Genomic DNA, 20724 nt, shown 5'->3' with positions numbered 1-20724 from the left:
ATGGGGTTTTTATCCTGTCCCCGGCTCCTGATGACCAACTTTTAAACCAAATTGAACAGCTAAAATAAGTCTTTAATATATTATCTTTTGCAGTATTTTGTGGATACGCATCTATTGTATCTGTAAAAAATAATTTATTTGATTGTAACATATTTTGAATACTATTTATTGTGCCATGAAGTTGTGTCCCCGAATGTGCACGCAACCCTGTTACCAATACCATTTTTGCCTGGCTGATAAAGGGTTAAAATATTATGTCATATTACAAACAAGAAATGACATCATCCAGTCATTTTCAAAAAACATGGGTAGACAAAAGGTGAGTGTCCTCTTCCAATTTTAATATATTTTCAAACTTTTCTGGGATAATTGAGTACGTAAAGCTTAACCACGCAACCCTGTTACTCATGTTTTAAAATTAATGTTGAATAATTTCAATTTTTATTTTCTGTATTTGTATAACCACATTGGTCCTTGACCTTGGTGAAATAGCTACATTTTATAGCTAGCTTCTGTTCATAAGGTAGATGCTATATTAGCATTAATTCGCAACCCTGTTACTCGCAACCCTGTTACTCTAATTAAAGTAACATGGTTATTATCATAGTTATCAGGGTATTTTTTGTTAACTATGATATATTTATGATTAAATATGCTGAGTGAAATTATAAAAATGAATGTATTTGTATAATTAAACATTATTTACATATTTTAAATAAATTGCCAGATTTTCTTCTGTTAGTACAGCGTCATTGCAGCATATTGTGCTACAATACATGTTGAGATTCAATTAGAGCTGAAAATAAACACATTTTGGTTAGATATTTGTGATTATTTGCAATAGATAGGCCTAATATCAGAATTTCTAATGGATTTCTACAGATTTATGATGTTATGACTCAATTTGCAACCCTGTTACAAAAACATTTTTATTAAAATAATGGTAAGTAATTTTGCTATCACACAAAAAATTACATCAATAGTCCTTAGAACAGCTTATATGATTATATGCACAATGTATCTGAGCATATTTGAGAATAGATACTGGAATTATTAAAAAAAACTGTATGTCACTGTTCAAATGGAAGATAATTAAGCCTGTGATAGTTAGTCTAATTAACATATATAATATATATTAACAATCTTACCTGAAATCATGACTATTCAGTGTAAAATGACTTCCTTTATTGAATGAAAAAGGATTTACTGAAAAATATTTTAAAACTATACTTTTTTCATGCTATTTTGTATTTGTAACAGGGTTGCGTATAACTACATGTACACAGCAAATAAAACATTTGAGGTGGAAAAAGTACCGTTGATGCCTGAGCTTGACAAATCATATAATTTAGTAGTTTATGACCTATATTTTTTAAATATTCAACATAAAATGTTAAAATAGAAAATAATTATTTAAGAAGTGTAAATGCCAAAATGTCCTCTAATTCTGGAATGTCCCAGGTAATAAATATGACCATGGGTGACATGAGATGTCATGATGATTATCAACCAGTGATGGGTGTACCTTATGCTATTTATTGGCATACCCGGAAAAACACATTGACTGATTTAAAAGTTTCCTTCACATAACCTAATAATCATTTGAATTAAAGTAATGTTCTGCACTCACCCCAATAGATTCGATTAGAGTAGAATAGATTCAACTTTATTGTCATTGCAGAGTACAAGTATGAAGACAACAAAATGTGGTTTAATTGCGTCTAACCAGAAGTGCAAAAAAGGAGAAAAGTGCAAAGTGATATAGTATAGTATATATACTCTTTTGAGTCCCGTGAGGGAAATTTGGTCTCTGCATTTATCCCAATCCGTGAATTAGTGAAACACACACAGCACACAGTGTACACACAGTGAGGTGAAGCACACACTAATCCCGGCGCAGTGAGCTTCCTGCATCAACAGCGGCACTCGGGGAGCAGTGAGAGGTTAGGTGCCTTGCTCAAGGGCACTTCAGCCGTGCCTACTGGTCGGGGTTTGAACCGGCAACCCTCCGGATACAGGTCCGAAGTGCTAACCAGTAGGCCACGGCTGCCCCAAAAAATTATAGAGTACAAAGTACAAAGTATAGACAGGTGGTGCATAGACAGGTCAAGAAATAGTGCAGTGTATACAGTAGTATACAGTTGATTTATATAAAGTAGAGAGGTTTAGAGTAATATAAATATGTGCAGTGTATTAGCAGTTACCTTACAAGAGCAGAATAAATATGGCTATGTAATGTGTATGAACAACATACATTGGGGAGGGAGGGGGGGTCTGCCTCCTTGTTGTCCCTGTCAAGGTTGCCATGGTCGTGGACACCTCAACAGGCACAGGCAAGGAGGCATTGGACAGGGGTGGGGGGGCTTAGTTGGTTGGTTGTCACTGGGATGGAGAGCTAGACTTCAGCTGCAGAAAAAGAAGCTTCCTCTGAACCTGCTGTGCGCCTTAGTCAAGTCAAGTCAAGTCAAGTTTATTAGCACATTTCATACAGAGGTCATTCAATGTGCTTTACATAAACAAAACCAAACAATAATAAGAAATAAAAGCATAGAAGGGCAATATAGTCAAAGAATAGTTAAAAGGTAAAGATCATAATAAAAAGAAAACATAAAACACAAGGTAAAATCATTTAAAAATAAAGACTAATTAGTAAGCAAAAACAAAGGCAAAAGTAGTAAAAAAAAGTAATAAAAGACAAAGTAGAATAATTATGAAGGCAGATTCAGAATTTGTAACTCGGCACAGTTAGCAGAAAGCATCTGAGAACAGTTTGGTCTTAAGTCTAGATTTAAAACTGGCTACAGTTGGGGCCTTTTTAATGTCATCCGAAAGTTGGTTCCACAGCTGAGCCGCATAGCAGCTAAAAGCTGCTTCACCATGTTTAGTTCTAACTGTAGGTTTTACTAGCAGGTTTTTCACCTGGGACCTGAGAGGACGAGAAGGTGTGTACTGCTGAAGCATGTCTTATTATTAGTTATTAGTATCTTATTAGTATTTAGGTCCTGCTCCATTTACTGATTTATAAACAAGCAATAGTGCTTTAAAGTCAATTCTGTGACTTACTGGAAGCCAGTGCAAGGACTTAAGAATTGGAGTAATGTGGTCAGTTCTTTTAGTTTTTGTTAGAGTCCTAGCTGCTGCATTTTGTATCACCTGAAGCTGTTTAATAGTCTTTTTAGGAAGGCCTGTGAACAGTCCATTGCAGTAATCAACCCTGCTGGAGATAAATGCATGAATTTTTCTAAGTCATGTTTTGACATCAGCCCTCTGAGTTTGGCAATATTTTTGAGGTGGTAAAAAGCTGATTTAGTTCTCGCTTTCATGTGGCTGTTGAAATTTAGATCACTGTCAATTAATACACCAAGATTTTTAACAGTATCCTTTGCCTTCAACCCTTTTGTGTCAAGGAGAGTGGCAACCCTAAGTCTTTCCTCATTTTTACCAAATATAATTACTTCAGTTTTTTCTTTGTTCAGCTGAAGAAAATTTTGAGACATCCAGGTGTTGATTTGTGCTATACACTGACACATAGATTCAAGAGGACCATAGTCGTTTGGTGATAGAGCTAAGTAAATTTGTGTGTCATCTGCATAGCTATGATATGAAATCAAATTATTTTGAATGATTTGTCCAAGTGGGAGCATATAGAGGTTGAATAATAGTGGCCCCAAGATCGACCCCACAGGTCAAGGACGTTGGTGTTGAGGTACAGTTTCCGATGGCAACAAAGAAGCTCCTTTCTTGTAGATATGATTTTAGCCAGCTGATAACTATGCCTGTAAATCCAACCCAGTGTTCTAGTCTGTGTAGTAAAATATTGTGATCAACAGTGTCAAATGCTGCACTAAGGTCCAGTAGCACTAGGACTGATGTTTTACCTGAATCTGTGTTGAGGCGTATGTCATTGGAAACTTTAATGAGAGCTGTTTCAGTGCTGTGATTTGCCCGAAAACCAGACTGAAAGTAATCAAAATACCGATTTGATGTTAGGAAGGTGGTTAATTGATTAAAGACTACTTTTTCAATAATTTTGCCAATAAAAGGTAGATTGGATATGGGCCTGTAATTGTTTAGCATGGAGGCATCCAGGTTATTCTTCTTGAGAAAAGTGCCAGACAGCAGTGATACATTTACAATTTGAAGGACATCCGCCGCTATGAGGTGAAAAACAGTTTTGAAGAAATTGGTAGGCAGAGTGTCTTAGACACATGTGGAAGAGCTGAGATTCTGTACCGTTTTTTCAAGTGTTTCGTAGTCTATCAAGCTGAACTCTGACATCAAGTTTAGTTTCCCTCTGTTTGTTGCTGGAAGTTCAGGTTGTTGAATTTGTAATTGAGCAGATATGTTGAGTCTGATTTTGTCAATTTTACCTTTAAAAAAAAGATGAAAACTCATTGCATTTATTAGTTGAGAGAAGTTCAGGCGCTAATTGTGAGGGGGGATTTGTTAACTTATCAACAGTTGAAAATAGAATACGAGTGTTATTTGAACTTCTATTGATAATGTTAGAAAAGAAAGACTGTCTTGCTTTGCATATTTCAGAGTTATGCGGAGCATCTCTTTATGGATTTCATAGTGGAGCTGAAGTTTGTATTTACGCCATTTTCTTTCAGTCTTCCTACACTCTCTTTTTAGAAGTTTAACTGCTGGATTTTGCCTCCATGGTGCTTTCTGTTTGTCCTTAACTTTCTTGAATTGTAATGGAGCAATGTCATCCATAATGTTTGCCATTTTTGCATTAAAGTGATCAAATAAGTCTTCAGAGTCTGACAGTTGACTTGACTTTAGTGAAAGTGCTTGCTCAAAGAGAGCACTTGTCTGATCATTTATGATTCTCCTTTTTTTACCATCATAGCCTTATGCAAGCATTGCTTGCCCTGGATGGCCTCAATGGAGGGGAGTGAGGAATGCGTTGGGCAGTTTTCACCACCCTCTGCAGTGCTTTTCGGTTGTGGGCAGAGCAGTTGCCATACCAAACTGTGACACAGTTGGTAAGGATACGCTTGATGGTGCAGGGGTAGAAGTTCACCAGGATCTGAGGAGGCCGGTGGACCTTCTTTAGCCTCCTCAGATAGAAGAGATGCTGGTAAGCCTTCTTGATCAGGGTAGAGGTGTTGAGGGTCCAAGAGAGGTCCAAGAGATGTGGACACCCAGAAATCTGAAGCTGTCCACTTCAGTCCCATTGATGAGAATGGGTGTGTGTGCTAGCTTTAGACTTCCTGAAGTCCACAATGAGCTCTTTAGTCTTCAATAATTCTGTTAACAGCAAGCCTAATGCTGCCCACAACAGCTAAGTCTGCCTTCATCATGAATTGTGACTAGTTTCAGAAACGGCATCCTCTGAACAATCTACAGAGATTAGCTCAGTGCAATTAACACACACATTGGATAGCATCTTAATAGATGGCATGGCTGTTGTGCAGGAGGTGGTTGTCAGGAAAAGTGACATAAACTGTTGTCAAGATCTGGCAGAATGCTTCTTTGAAAATGTTGAAAGTAAGGCACGAGGCTACAATGACATATACTTATTATTTAACAACTATACCATCACAAACTCCATGAAAGACAGGACGAGACAGGTCCATACAATGGGAAAAAGCACATGATAATGGATACATAATACAAGACTCTACACCAATCAAAGACTTTAAAGCTTTCCTGGGATCGAAGGAAACCAAAGCCAACCTCATCCTCTACCTTGGTCATAAAGCTGTTGAACTATGTAAACGGCCAGTCACAGTTCACACACACAAAGGTGGCAGTAGCAGTAAGTCATTTTGGCAAAACCAAAACACACACATTTCGGTGGAACCTGTTTAAAACTCTAAAACCCAACCAGGGAGTGGAAAAGCTCGGGAAAATCCCATCCCTATGATTGCCCTACCATCGCCTATTGCTGTCCCCATGCTCGGATTCCTGCCCGCGCAGCCTAGCGACCCACTATTTGCCCGATGACAACTCCTAATTCTATGGACAATTCATCCCCTACACTGGACTATTTGAACTTAACACTAAATAGGATTCATGCATTATCATACTGGTTATGTAACCATCCAACCACTTTGTAACATATACCTCAGGCTCTAAATACCATGATCTATTCTCTGTATATAGACCTTACTGTCCTGTAACTGAGCCCAGGCAGATGGGTCAGGCCCTTGAGTCGTGCATCTGCTTGAGGTTTCATCCTATATGTTTCTCCCATTCTTGGGAGTTATTCCTAGCCCCTGTTACTCATGGGCTCTGTCTGAATGTTTAACACTGTAAAGAGTGCACACAGGCAAGCAAATGTTTGGGCACAAGATACAGTGCCTGCTCCAAAGATTCTTGACTCACTATCACTGGGATGGAGACAAATTGTTGATGGGCAATGTGCTCCTGTTCTGTCAAAACTTCAACCAGCACCAGAGGCTGTTGTGGAACCAGCCAATGCAGTATAAGGTGTTCTTGCAAGAGTAACAACTTACCATTCACGCAACTTTGCAGGTGTGAAGGCTCTGAGGAGATGTACACCAATATTAAAGGAGAATTCCGGTGTGATATTGACCTAAAGTGTACTGAAACATGATACCGAGTGTGAACGTATGTCTCATAGCCCATCTCGGCTTGTCCCCTGCACTCCAAAATCTGGCGCTAGTTAGCCGATGCTACCAACAGCTTTTTCAATAGTGGTGCTTCGGCATCGGGCTAGCCATGCAAATAAATCACTGTTTTACACCCATTTACGAGGCTCAATGTATCTCCACACTTCATTGGTAAATTTCCGAGGGCCCTGACATTTAAAACGAGACATTGAGAACTTTGAAAAAGCACTGGTAGTTTACTTACAAGACGATTTATACAGACAGTATCTTCACGAAGTTTAGCGTTTGCAGCCATCTTGAATTTAGTCACGATAAGTCGAGCAACGAGTAAGAATGAACAGGTATGATAAGGGATCAGATTCCAAAAATAATTCAGTGGAAATGCATGGATTCAAGTTTCTTCCAGTAGCAGCAACTGGAATCCAGTATACAAGTATTTACTTGAGTGACAATGACAATGTTTTGTTGAACTCTTCAATAATGAAACAAGATGCAGATTTTTTTCTCTTTTTTCCATTTTTTCTCCACATTTTTTGGCAAATAATGCAATACATCTTTTGAAAATAGTCTGTATCTCACTTGTCTACCTTATTAGGTGTAGGCCTTTATCAAAAAGTTGACCACTTTAAGCCTTTATATTATTTTTCCGCATATATTGTCCGCCATCTTGAATTTTGGCACTGAAAATTAAGAAAAAAATTGGAAACAGGCTGTTTTGTATTCAATGGGGTCCTAGCAAGTAAAAAAAAAAAAAAAAAACAGTTGCAAAAATCTATATGAATCGTTCCTAAAATAACACAATTCCCCATACTACATTGTGTGATGTTATAATGCATGTTTTCCCCTACATTGGGGGGCGGTAACCTTTCCGAACCTAACCGTCTGTATCTCCGCCATCCCGAAATATAAATTTAGATGACGAGGCGCAAGGTTCACGGAGGTGAACGGCTGGACAAACGCGAAATGACAAAGGTGCCCTTAAAGGTGTAGGTTTTTGAACATTCTAAGTTCTGCAACAATTGAAGGTTCTAAAATTCTATGTTGAATTCAATGAACCCAGATATTCTTTAGAATGTTCATTTCTCAACATTCCCGTCACACCGGTGTGACGGTACTCCTTTAAGGGTTAACTAAATAATTTAGTAGACCTAAGGTGTGGTTAAAACTATGAAAACCAGTAGGCCTAACGTTAGGCTAGTCTGTCACAGCTTCAAGCTTGCACGCGCAGAAATTAAAATTCAATATCAGCATCACGAGATTGCTATCATTATCGGAAACTCCTGACAGGTCAAACTGGACGCGAACCCGATGCAAAGCCAAAACGAGAAAAAAAAACAACTTCATAAATGATGTCTTTTTAAATCAATTTGTTGACCTTTACCGTTTCATGGCTTCCGCTGAGAAACTAGTTCGCCACACACACTGAACCAAAGATTGCGCCTTTTTTCAGAACGTCTACTTTCTCTTTCAATGAAATCCACTAGTGAACGGACTAGGCTACTTGCGGCGTGATATTCTGAAAGATGTGAAGCACAAAACCCGTAGTCAGCGGCCTAGGGTCTGTGTTCCAACATAGATGTGCATTGCTCAAACTCAACTTTGTCTGCAGGGATGTAGTGGTAAAATAAGACATGGGTAATCTATGAATTCTGTGATCACGGTGAGGTGTACTGCCATGCAGTATCGGATTTTTAAAAAAAGGCATTCAGAACATGATGGTGGAAGTTATTGTCCAATTGTTTATAACAATACCAGTGGTATTAAATGGTTCTTAGAGTGTTGAGTGTACAGTACATATAGTGATGGATGTGGATACAGTGTATTTTTTTTTTAATGTTAAAAGTTGCAATTGGTGAATAAACTCTTTTGACGGGTGGATAAACTCTAATAAGCGGTGGATAAACTGTTTATTGGCGTTTAGCCTCCACTACATGCCTGTTTGTCTGGTATAATCATATTAGATCCAGTCTTATACAGATTTACAAAACGTTTTAGGTAACCGAATGAGATTAATATAGTACCTGTTTTCGATGATTAAATGCAGATCCACTCTGGGCCAGACACCAAGTAATCTGTTCCCGAAATTCCTGGAGAGGTTCCTAAAGGTGTTGAAATTGATCTACAATTGGAATGCTTTGCGTGAATTCACATTGTTAGGAGCTTCCTGAAGGCATACACATATAATTATTGTACTGTAAGAGGAGAGGGTTTTAATGTCTTCTGGCACAGCCAAAACAATATCATAAAAAGTGCTGGACGCCATGTTTGTGACTGTTCATTTTATGCAAAATACCAAACAAACTCACAGCCAGCCAGAAAAGAGTCAATAACAAATGTGAAACTCAAGCTCCTGGTAGCATAAAGTCTGTTTGCTTATTATTACTAATGTTGTCCAAGGCAATGTGTTTGTATTAACAAAGATTCTTGTTAAATACTTTTTTGACATTTGCCAACATGTATTTCAATGCCAACGTTTCAGAAGTCCTTTTGGCATACACATATTCACACGTCAAGACATAAAAGGTGTTCACACCATTTCAGAAGCCATCGCCTATAAAGGCAGATCAGGATGAACGTTCAGGTCCTCCAAATAGACAAGCCTTTGTTCTGCCATTGAACTGTCATATCAGAAATCGAGCCACTTTATACACAAGTTTTCAAAACGACTAGCATGATATGACAACAAAAGATAAAAGATAAAAGATAAAGTGTGATGTGGCTCGAGTGTGAGGGTTAATATATGGATATATGAAGGATCTAGGGCACCAGGTCATTGTCACATGGCAATAAGTCACGTGGCTCAATGTGGTATCGTGGTGATCCTCATACTCTGGCTCGCGATGGGATACGACACCATCGGAGTGGTAGCGTGACTCATAGTGATGCCTGGCAATGCCTGAGCCATTGACACGGCGACCGGTGCCACAGACACGGCCACTGGCGCCATGGAAACAGGTGGTGCCATCCCCTGAGCAATAGTCTGTGCCAGGGCCGCCGACAGCGGGGTGATGTCGGGGTTGAGGTGGGGTGCAGTGGGTGGGGCAGTGTTAGACGGAGGGGCTGTAGGAGCTCCAGTGGGAGCAACCAGGTCCTGCTGGGTGACGGGTCGAGGCTGCAGGCCAGCACTGCTTAGGGTGGTGTGCGTTTGGGCGATGCCGTGGTTGTAGGAGCTCACTGAGCCAACAGGGGGCGCCAGACTCTGCTCCGAGGGCGCCGGGGTTGACGAGAGAGTCATGACCTTGGCCTGGCTCCGGAACTGTGCATTCTGCTCCAGAAGGACCTCATTGGTAGCGATAAGATTTGATACCTGCAGAAAATAAATGAAAAGAATGTCACTATCTGCCAGCTTAAATTGGTTCACATTCTTAAGGCACAACCATTGTTTGCATTCCTTACGCAAAATATTTTTTTCCCTATCTACCCTCAAGTGGAGATAAGTTTGATACTATATTTCACAATAAGTTCACCCTATTTACCAACCTGTTTCTTCAACTCTTCAACTCTTCTCCGTAGGAGAGCATTCTCTTCTTCCAGAATCCTGTATTCCAGCGGGCGGACTGGGAGGGTGGCCTGCACCCCCAGCTCATAGTGTCCACCTCCGGCGCCATCGGCCAGCCGAAGCCCCTCCAGCCGTCGTCTCTTCAGCTGAAGCGTTGCGTGATCCATAGGAGTCTCCAGAGGCCCCGCCTCAAACAGGCCATTCTCAAACAAGGGGTCATACACAGACGCCCGTTCAAAGCGCCTTTGACCAGATGCCCCCATCGAGAGACACCCTCCTATGCCACCTCCTCCCACACCACCCCCTCCTCCTGGCATGCCCTGATCCCTGTAACCCCCGAGGTTGGAGTACCCCATTCCCATCATGTTGCCACCAGTGGCGCTGACCAGCCCCGACATTCCCCCACAGGCACCGCCTGTGCCTCCTACTCCCACCCCGCCGACATTTACCATTCCACTCACTCCGCCTGGACCCATGACGCCGCCAACGCCAACGCGCGTCGGTTCATATTCATAGTCCTTCCTGACGTGACGGAACTTACATTTGTTGCCACGCTGGCATTCACCCTTAAGGTAGTCCCTGCAGATGGGCACTTCCCCGCGACTCAATGGCAGGTCAGTCGGAGACAAGCCGAGCCCCGCAGCCACCTTGCCCCTGAGCCTGAGTGGGAGTTCCCCAGTCTTTTTATAGTAGTCCTCGTCCTCCTTAGAGCCATGGACGAACCTGCAATTTGAACGCACACATTCCTTGTTTTGGTGATCGTGGCAGAAAATGAACTCATTTTTTTGGACCCCCAAGTCAGGCACCTCGTTAAAGTCCGGGTGTCGGAAGCGACAACGTTTTCCTCTCTTGCAAACATTCCGCAGAAAATCTCTGCACACGCCATCAAGGCCGGCACCAGAGCCAAACCCCCCACCACTTCCTCCCCCACAGCCATTTCCATTACCCAAAGCGCCTCCTCCACCCATGGTTGAAGATCCAGAACTACCTCCCCCAACACCTCCTCCAATGCCCCCCCAGCCTTCTCCTGCTCCTCCCAAGCCTGCGCCTGCACCAGACTCTTCACCTATACTTGAGCCCACTCCTGTGCCACTGCCTCCTCCGCCACCACCTGCCAGGTAGGCGCTATCCCGGTCAGGCATGGCGCTTGGCCCAGCATGAGAGGAATGCAGTGGTCATGTGTGTGGGTAGGAGAATGAAGTTTGTCTCTGGAGTTTAGAAGATACGGTCTGCACAGGCTGAAGAGTAGCACTCTTTCGTTTTCTCCCCTCCAGGTATCTGTTAAAGAACCACATAAGGCAACAGCACATTCGCTTAAGGTCCTGCGGTCGGGATAGGTTGTAAACATAAGCATCATGAGTAGCCATATACCGTAGCGTTACCGTTACATCAGGCAAACTTCGAAATGGAGTTTCGACAGCTATTTTGTCATATCCATACGTTTGACACAACAGTAATGCAAAAACTGCGAGATGTAAAAGTTAACAGTAGAAAATAATATCAGACCAGTGCAAGAAGCAAAATTATCGTAGCCTTTCGCAAACTGAGCTATCGATAACTTACGTTAGCTCCAAGCTCACTTAAATGACATTTGCTAGTTTGTTTATAGCCTCTCCCCAAACATCATAACCAGGTGTGTGCATAACAGATACCCTAAAGCATTCACAATAAAATGGTTAAACGTATATGCCTCATGGAACTAATGGCAAAAGAAAGTATATGATCAATCTAGCTAGTGGTGTTAAAAAAATGTGGATAGCAACGTAGCTTAGCTAACTAGCTGTTTTGAGTCGCACTGTAACGTTAAGGATATGGGCCTACTAGCTCAAGACGAGCTATGCTAAATAGCTAGAAAAGAGATGTCTTATTAGACAATAAAAAACCTCTTACCAAAACACCCTTGCAATTGCATCAACCCAATTCACGTCCAGCTGCATTGTTAGCAGTTTATAGAGGATGGTTATCAACAACTTATTCCTAGAAGTTACCTTGCCACTTCATCTTGAGAACTCTATGATAGCAAGCTGTTAACCACGCGCTAGGTGATGCACTTCCGGACCAAAATCCATCAAAATAAAGGTCTCGTGTTAATTCCAGAGACACGTGAACCTGCTGAGACCATACAGCGCACATGGATATTTAAACTATGTAATAGTATGAACAGCAGTTGGCCGTTTTTTGTTGCCTTAAGACTAATAAACAATAATGAACTAATTAAGGCACGTATTCTTAACTGCACACACATTCATTTAAGGCTTTTAAATGTATTTAGCCAACAGGCGTCATAGTCCATTTATACTTCTGATATGAGGTGCACAAAACGCAGCAAATTAGTAATCAGCCGCCAGCTACATTGTATGCCATAATGACACTATAAACCCTGAATGCAGAGCTGAGTTTGACATGACAATTCGATGGGCCCCTCACCAATTTCAACTCAAAATTACCTTTAAATCAGCTTGACCATCCTGTCCTTAAGGAGTAAGCTCCATTTTGAAATATACAAAGCACCAATGTAATCGACCTTTGAGCCCCAGTCTTAAGTTATGATCAGCTAGGCCACAACTTAAAGTGTTAGGTAAATGCATCAAGGCACCCCAAAGCACTTTGTAACTAACTTCACTGCCACCAATGTGCAGAACCTGCTCAGTGATGCATGGCTACCATTGCGCACCAGAACTCACCACACAGCAGCATGGTAGTGTGAAGGAATTAATGAGCCAATACACCTGGGAATGATTCAGGAGCTAGCTTTGAGTTGGTCAGGTTTGGAATTTAGCCAGGACAGCAGGGAATCCTTACGAGACAAGTGCCATGGGATATTTAATGACCAGTCAGGACATCAGTTTAACACCTCATCCGAAGGACAGAAACCCTACCACCATATACCAACTACCCAAATATGTTATGAGTGCATTAGTTCAGCAAGAGTCAACACATGAATTAAGTGTATAAACCAGAACTTTTATTGTGGTCTTTACAGGAGCGCACCAGCTGTGTTGGATAGATGTCATGAGTCCAAAGTAAGCCCCCAAATGAGAGAAATGTCCTGAATTCCCACAACCCTCCAGCTCCAAGTCCTGGCATGAGACTCCTGATGCAAACTGTAGAATGTCACTCCGCACATGGCATGGCGATGGTACTGGTGTTCGCCCTTCTTCCAGGTGCCCTTTGTGCCAAGGAAGTCCGCAGGAACTTGAGGACTGGAACAGCGGGGACAGGGGACTCACAGCTGCCGTGGATGGGCCAGTCTACTTAGACCTCTGCCTCATCTTTCTCCTTTTACGCTTCAGCCTGGTGATGGAAGAGCAAAGGAAGTTTAGACTACAGCAATACTGTACATGTATTCAAGATTGCACATTCAGCAAAACAGGGCATTTGCACCCAGATTTGGAAATGTCTGCAAGATCCCACAGAAAAACAGTAACAGGTGACCAAGTTAAACAGGAAATGTTTGTTACCTGCGCATACGCTTCTTCCTCCACTGTGAAAGTAAAGACAATGATAAGAAACCAGACATGACATTCAAACATCTAACAAGTTAATTGCCTGCGATCATGAAGGTTACTACTGTAAACACATGGACTTAGTCAATTTGTGAGCCAGCATACCCACGTGTGGAAGTAAATACTGTTAGCTAGCATAGCAACATTTGCAGTGCTAGTTTGCCGCATATTGTCTAGCATGGTATTGATTCAAGTTAGCAACGTCTGCCCGTCGTTATCACCGCAAAGCATTATAACAAATTGGCCAACTAGAACACAACAGGCGTTCAATAATTACTAAATCGACAAGCTACAATTACTTTGCGTAAGCTACCTACAGTTTTAAACCATTTAACATTGCATTTCCTAACGATGCACGTAACGTTAGCTAGTCAACGTTAGCTTCCTTTACAAACTCCCCCAAGAATAAGATAGGATTTTTTTACCTTCGCTCTCATCTTGTGGAGATGTGTCTGAAACGAAACAAGAGATTAAAACAATTGATGGATGACTTTGGTATGGTTAAGATTAAAGTGGATTCAGATATAGTTATCCGACGGCCAATTCTTCCTACCTCAGCGAGATGACACCAACTGCAAGAGGATGTGACGACGGAGAGGGCGGGAATTTATATGAAAATATTACGTCACACACACGTCTGGCAGACACTTGCAATTTATATGTTATCCCAGAGAATCCGTCATATTGCAAACAATATTAGACTAGTATTAGATTTATTAGATTACAGTGATATTATGACAATGGTTTCCTTCTATTTCTGGACTTATATAAAGCTTTTGACTCAGATGAACATGAATTCATATTGAAAGCCCTCATCAAACTTGGTTTTGGACACTATTTTTGTAAAACCATTAGAACCACAACAACAGTAGTAGCTCAATGAAATTGAAGTATGGCACATCTCAAAGGTTTTATGTAAGGCTGCCCTATCTCACCATATGTATTTTTAATAGCCTCTTAACTCCTAGCTCTTCATATTTCAAATAGTACAAGGAATCTCAGTTGCTGGTAGACAAATTATTAACTGGCTGACGACACCATTCTCTTTCTTAAGGATGCTTCCCAAGTTCCACTCTTGTTAGATATCATCAAAACTTTCTCTGAAGCTTCTGGTCTCCACCTGAACATAAAAAAATGTGAGCTTCTGTCCATAAAAGAGTGCTCTATGCTCTCTATTTATAATATCCCCGCGATAGATGAAGTTACATAGGCCTACTTAGGTATTAAAATTTCCAAAGATCAAAATACTAGATCTGCCTCAAATTTTATCCCGATTATTATTAAAACACAGAAAAAGCTAAACTCATGGTTACAAAGGGATTTGTCGATGAGAGGCCAAGTTCTTCTCTCGAAAGGTGATGGCATTAGACTCACTTACAGTGCTATTGCCTTGGCCGTTGACAATGATCTATTGTAAAAAATAGATAATATGTTATTCAACTTTATGGAAAAATAGCATACACTATAAAAAAAAAACTGTTGTAATGAACCCTAACCACTGTGGGGGTATGCACTTCTTAGATTTCACAACACTTAACACATTTAAAGTGAACTGGATCAGACAATTCATGCAATAACCCAACATCCCTTTGGAACTTCATTCCCAATTACATCTTTTCCCAAGTTGGTGGCTTGGAATTTCTATTGATGTGTGACCTTAGTAAACTCCCAATTAAATTGTCAAACTTCCACAAACAGATGCTTTTGGCATGGTGTCTCATATCCAAACATAACTTCTCACCACACAAATGCTACATATGGAATAACAGGAATATTTTGTACAAAAATAAATCTTTATTTTTTAACAATTGGTTTGATAACAACATTATTCTTGTTAGTCAGCTCTTTGACCCAAATGGTAGGCTATACGGATACCCTGATTTTTTAAGAAAATGGTATACCTGTAACTGCTAAGGAATATGCAATTGTGTTCGATGCTCTTAAAGGGTATAACTTACCCCCTACACACCTTGCTCATTTAACTGCCTTGTCCGACACTGTTGTGGGTGACTTATGTCTCTCTACAAGACATCATAACATAAATAGGAGAATTAGAGCATTATTCCAAAAAGACATTGTTACTGTTCCCTATCTCTTTCCAGAATAGTGTTACAGAGAATATACCATGGAGAAAAGTTTGGTCATTGCCTTCAAGAATTTTGTTACTAACAAAATAAGAGAAGTTTCATTTAAACTAATTCACAAAATCTACCCTGTAAGATAATTTCTTAAAATATATAAACAAGATATTGAGACAACCTGTTCTTTCTGCAATATTTCTATGAGAGTGTACAGCATCTGTTTTGGAACTGTCCTCACACAGCTACGTTCTGGACTAATGTTCAAAGATTCATAGCATACTGGTTTTCTTTCCGTTTCAAAGATGTCTTCTTTGGTATGTTTGATTATGAGAAAGAATATGAAAGGTACTTCATTATAAACCTATTATTCTTGCTTGCTAAGTTTCATATACATAAGTGCAAGTTCAGTGGTGGTAAACCTTATTTCCCTGCCTTCTTGATCGACTTGAACAATTATATGGACTATAAGACTTTTTACTCTATGACAAATGTCTGATTTTAACATTTATTTTTAATTTGTCTTCCTCTCATTTGGCCCTGCCTTTGTCTATGTTTGATGACATTCTGTATGCACCCCTGCTTGTATGTCTCTATGTCTATATTAATTATTGTTAATAAATATATTAATAAAAAAAAGTGTTCACCAAAGGAAAAAAAAAGTTATCCCAGAGAATCTGGTTATTGTGACTGGAAAAAAATAAATATATAAGCCTCTAAAACTGTTACTAGGGAATTTCCCAAAATTCTTTTAGTAAATATAGAAATAATTGAGTGTTTCAGTGAAATGTGCAGTTGTTTTGAGTAAACTGTCACATGACCAGAGCTGTTTACTTCCTGGTTGCATGTTTGGGAAATATTTGGCCTTAAATGGGTTAAAACACACACACACACACACACACACAAACATATAAAAGGCTTATTATTTAAAGTCGTTATTATTCTCTTAGAGTTTATTAAACTCTACATTTGCAACACAAATCCAATATGGTGAAGGAAATCATTATTTCTGGAGATATTCATTTAAGTCCAACTAAAAACGGCACAGACAGTTAATAATGCTTAGATTTTAATCAGGCTTCCCTAATCATAACCTCCAAGGAGGTATCTGGTGTGTACTGGCGCCTCTGTGGTGTTATTACTATGGTGTACATTACATTGACACATGCATGCTTGCACCATTTTTTTTTGAGCACACAATACAGCTACATGTGTAGCCTACATGTACATGCAAACATGTCAATTTCGCCAGGGGAGATACAAACAATATAATAAAAGGAAGAAAGAAAGAAAACATAACTCAATTTACATAAATTGAAAAGTACAAATAATGTGTGTGTTCTAACAGCATTCTTACTGCAACAGTGCATGCTTACACTTTCGCCTTAGCTTTATTGGTAGGCTACTGACCTAAACAATTCTCTGTGATGTGGGCTGCAAAGAGGAAACAGGCAGAGGTGGTGTGAGGGGTGTTCAGTTCCGTGCATGGTGGTAGGTCTTCACGCTTCGACTGACATTTTGAAACAAGCGTCGCTAACATCTTCACGTGAAATAAAAATGTGGAGTATTGATCAAGCCCTGGGTCTCATTAATATAGTGACGCTTGTCTGCCAACTTCCCTTAACTTTGCAGGCATCAGGTAAGAAATACTTGTGTTTTTTCTACTATAGGCTAGTTTAATTTGAAAATGTATGAGGATTGCTATTACCTGTCTCAAGAAAGCTCATTGTTGCTTTCTTAATGTCCATCAAATTCCTAATTGATATAAGTTAACGTTTGTTTCAATTAAATAGGACAACATGGTGTTAGTAGGAATCATACACTTTCAACACTTTTTTTTTTTTTGGTGTTGTAGACCTATTAGTCCATGCCTGCCTACATAACAATCCACAAGACATCTTCAGTCTAAACACCATTATACATTGTATGTGCCTACATATCATCACGACTATAATGTAGACAAGATTTAAAAAATAAAAAGGTCTCACTAGTAGTGCCAGGTGTGGAACTAGTTTAGGCCTAAGTACTAGACATAGGCCTACATTTTGAATCATGAACCAGTAGGCATTTCTGATATTTCTAGGTGAAAGCTGCTACAAACAGCTAACAACTACAGGCTACACTTTCCTCCGATTTTTAACCACTCAATGCATGGAGAATGTACCTTTGTACCCTTTGACCCCTATCTTTTGGGGGGCCATCTGTGACAATTTCTAATGGGATGAAAACAAAATGTTAGCTTTCACTTTGACATGTTTGTCTTAACATTGTCAGCACGTGCACCATTTCTAAATGTGAATTCTGTTCTTATTCTCAGCTGTTGATGTGCAGTATCCAAAGAAAGAACTAAAACTGATTGAAGGTGACACCATGAAACTGAATTGTACGGTAGTGTATCAGCCGGAGAATTGCACAGAGCTGACAGTCAACTGGTACAGAAGATCTGACAGTGGTGAATGTCAAATTCTATCTGAGCCGGACAGACAACTCATCTCTATGAATGAGACAGAACACCACAACGTGCGAAACAGAGATGTGATGTTTGAGATGTGGAATATCTCTGCCAAAGATGCTGGGCTATTCCAGTGCCGGGCCTCCTGTGGCAGTTCAAACGCTATGGGCCACCTTGTTACTCTCATCATCGGTACGACAACTCATTATGTGAAAATGTTGTCCATAATACAGTTGAACTTGTTTGTACAGTATCAATACTTGTCATTCATGCAGTATTCAAACATCTTATGGACATATTCACATGTTAACCTTCCAGTTTTTTACAGATCAGAGTTCAGCAGGTAGGACTCCAAAGGCAGCTAGCCGCTGTGGGACAAATCGGGCTGACATAGTCCTATTGGTGGCTACAGCGGCAGCACTCTACCTGTGGCTGGAGTGTCAGGTAATACATTTGTTCATCACCCTTTTTACAACCCCCCCCCCCCCCCCCCCCCACACACACACATTTTTATACCCACTAAAATTAAATACATACATAGGAAGGTTTATGGTTTTTAATATGCTGCAAGACTGTTATTGTACCTCTTTACATGTGTGACTGATAAGATGTTTTTTTTTTTGTCTTAGATTGTGTCTTGAAGCTGCCTGACAGAGGGCCACAACAGAAGACTCCCATGAAACCAAACAGCACTGTATTTCTTCAGTTATGTTCAGGTGCATCTTACAAAAATAATAATGGAAAAGCTTTTTTTCCCTGTAATTTTGCATCAAAGTAAAACTTTCATATCATCTGGGGCTTCGGACTTGTAACCGGAGGGTTGCCGGTTCGAACCCTGACACACTCCTAACCCCTCACTGCTCCCTGAGTGATGCTGTTGTTGCAGGCAGCTCACTGCGCCGAGATAAGTGTGTGCTTCACCTCAGTGTGTGCTGAGTGTGTTTCACTAATTCACGGATTGGGATAAATGCAGAGACCAAATTTCCCTCACGGGATCAAAAGAGTATATATACTTATACTTAGATTCATTACACATAAAGTGAAACATGTTAAGCCTTTTTTTGTTTAATCTTGATAATTATGGTTTACAGCTCATGGAAATCCATAATATCAAAATAGAGTTAAGAATTTATAATACAGAAATGTTGACAAAAGATGAGCGCTCATCAGCTAATTAAGTCAAAACACTAGCAAGTTTCCTGAGCCTGTAACCTATCAGTCTGTGCAGGGCAATGGACTTTTCCATTATATTTTCATTTTTTTGAGATGCACCTGTATGCCATTTTATGTTCCACGACTATCACATTATTATGCACTGTAAGCAATATTTGTTAGTCTCCTTTAACATCTAGTTTTACCTTCTGGTTATTTTTTTCGCCCTGTGAATTCCACCTGGCATGTCAACTGGTTTGAAATATTTTCTCCACTTCTGAATGTTATGTGCATGCTACTGGGCCAACCTTCTGAGCCTTTTTCTTTTTGTAACACCATCTCCCAGAGTAAAATCAATGTTGAAATGTATACATAATTGATAATTGCAATTTTGTTTTCATACAACAATAATTAATAACTGCACAACCATTAATAAAAACATAATCAAAGGTTACTTTATTTTCATTAGTTGTAAAACAGTCCCATGGGTTTGGGCTTCCTACAAAAACAAGATGTCACCAATCTCATCACACCTTGTACTCAAGCCACCTGTATATCAAAAGCTCTGGACACCAATCCATTTCACTAGGAATGAAACGACTGTAAAACATAAAACCTTGAAATTCATTCCCCTTCCTCAATCAGGTTGATGTACGCTTCAAAGAGGTTCAGATGATACAACACCAATGCTGTGTATGTACAGTACGTGTAGGGAAATGTAATCCAATTATATAGAAAACATTTCTGGGGGGGGTATTTCACTTGGAATAAATGGGTAGTAGGGGATCATAAACAACCAAAAAATAAAAGAATAGGGATTTACCATCTGTTCAATTTTGGAGTGCTATAATGGGTAAGCTTTCATCAAAATGACCGTGTGAAAGAGGTCAAGCAAGCTCCTGGAGGAGAAAGGGATGGCAGTACTGGGATAACCCCAAAAGTTCCCCATCTTGTGGTCCTCCAATCTAACTAACTACCTGACAAGACAAGTGTGCAGGAATTCAGAGTTCCTTCTCTGGAATTCCTATTCTAATGCCCCAATGGAAAGGTGTACGTTCTTAAGAAGTGCTAGAGGAAAAGATAGAAGGATAGATTCATACTCTACTTTCCATTCAAAGAAACACCAAAGTGGAAATGTTGGTTTTACAAACACTTCATTTACTCTCTCGAAGTTAGACTGGTTCTTGTATGTTAAGGGTTAATTATTGCAACTTCAAGTGATAAAGGTACAACTATAAATAGCCCATCACACTTGGCGTTTATGGGGGACAAACTTTTGCTTAAATTTTGTATGACGATATATCTCATATTCTTTTTAGTATGCTGGAAAGCGCAACTCTAACAAAGAATTGCGCATGGACACCTTATTTTGACATTTCTTTCCTTTTTTTTTAATTAATTGCATGTGAAAAAAGGCATAGTTCCAGTTTCCGTTCAAAATGGGTTTTTGCAA

The 20724-nt window shown here is 39.9% G+C and overlaps 2 protein-coding genes and 2 long non-coding RNA genes across 5 annotated transcripts; 1 reads left to right on the top strand and 3 right to left on the bottom strand.

Annotated features, from left to right (window-relative positions):
• Positions 1–6323: 6323 nt before the first annotated feature.
• Positions 6324–19228, bottom strand: LOC121706449. The gene is made up of 3 exons (XR_006031053.1): positions 19154–19228; positions 8178–8181; positions 6324–6335 (listed from the first exon to the last, which is right to left on the bottom strand). It is a non-coding gene; the product is annotated as an uncharacterized LOC121706449 (long non-coding RNA).
• On the bottom strand, positions 8849–12186 carry zc3h10 (zinc finger CCCH-type containing 10). 2 transcript variants are annotated; one of them, XM_042088163.1, is made up of 3 exons: positions 12072–12186; positions 10065–11361; positions 8849–9891 (listed from the first exon to the last, which is right to left on the bottom strand). In XM_042088163.1, the coding sequence occupies exons 2-3, from the start codon at positions 11223–11225 to the stop codon at positions 9385–9387; spliced, it is 1668 nt and encodes a 555-aa protein (XP_041944097.1). In that variant the 5' UTR covers positions 11226–11361; positions 12072–12186; the 3' UTR covers positions 8849–9384. The 2 variants fall into 2 exon arrangements, with proteins under 2 accessions (XP_041944097.1, XP_041944096.1); XM_042088162.1 differs by having other exon boundaries at positions 11974–12180.
• On the bottom strand, positions 13027–14229 carry LOC121706444. Its single transcript, XR_006031047.1, has 4 exons — positions 14143–14229; positions 14015–14041; positions 13545–13567; positions 13027–13377 (listed from the first exon to the last, which is right to left on the bottom strand). It is a non-coding gene; the product is annotated as an uncharacterized LOC121706444 (long non-coding RNA).
• Positions 16750–18989, top strand: zgc:174945 (uncharacterized protein LOC793867 homolog). The gene is made up of 4 exons (XM_042088185.1): positions 16750–17306; positions 17985–18311; positions 18448–18563; positions 18749–18989. The coding sequence occupies exons 1-4, from the start codon at positions 17153–17155 to the stop codon at positions 18758–18760; spliced, it is 609 nt and encodes a 202-aa protein (XP_041944119.1). The 5' UTR covers positions 16750–17152; the 3' UTR covers positions 18761–18989.
• Positions 19229–20724: the final 1496 nt, after the last annotated feature.

This window comes from Alosa sapidissima, chromosome 4 (genome assembly GCF_018492685.1).
Source record: "Alosa sapidissima isolate fAloSap1 chromosome 4, fAloSap1.pri, whole genome shotgun sequence".
NCBI lineage: Eukaryota > Metazoa > Chordata > Actinopteri > Clupeiformes > Clupeidae > Alosa > Alosa sapidissima.
Note: the sequence above shows the minus strand (reverse complement) of the source record. Positions and strands in the feature narration are given on the sequence as shown.

What these genes read in the sequence shown, in the direction of transcription:
- zc3h10 (XM_042088163.1), bottom strand. Translation starts at nt 11,225, where the DNA reads ATGCCTGACCGGGATAGCGCCTACCTGGCAGGTGGTGGCGGAGGAGGC. An exon ending in TTGAAGAGTTGAAGAAACAG is followed by an intron (nt 9,892 to 10,064) that starts GTTGGTAAATAG and finishes TATTTTCTGCAG; the next exon opens with GTATCAAATCTTATCGCTAC.
- zgc:174945 (XM_042088185.1), top strand. Translation starts at nt 17,153, where the DNA reads ATGGTGGTAGGTCTTCACGCTTCGACTGACATTTTGAAACAAGCGTCG. An exon ending in CTTAACTTTGCAGGCATCAG is followed by an intron (nt 17,307 to 17,984) that starts GTAAGAAATACT and finishes TCTTATTCTCAG; the next exon opens with CTGTTGATGTGCAGTATCCA. An exon ending in CCTTGTTACTCTCATCATCG is followed by an intron (nt 18,312 to 18,447) that starts GTACGACAACTC and finishes AGTTTTTTACAG; the next exon opens with ATCAGAGTTCAGCAGGTAGG.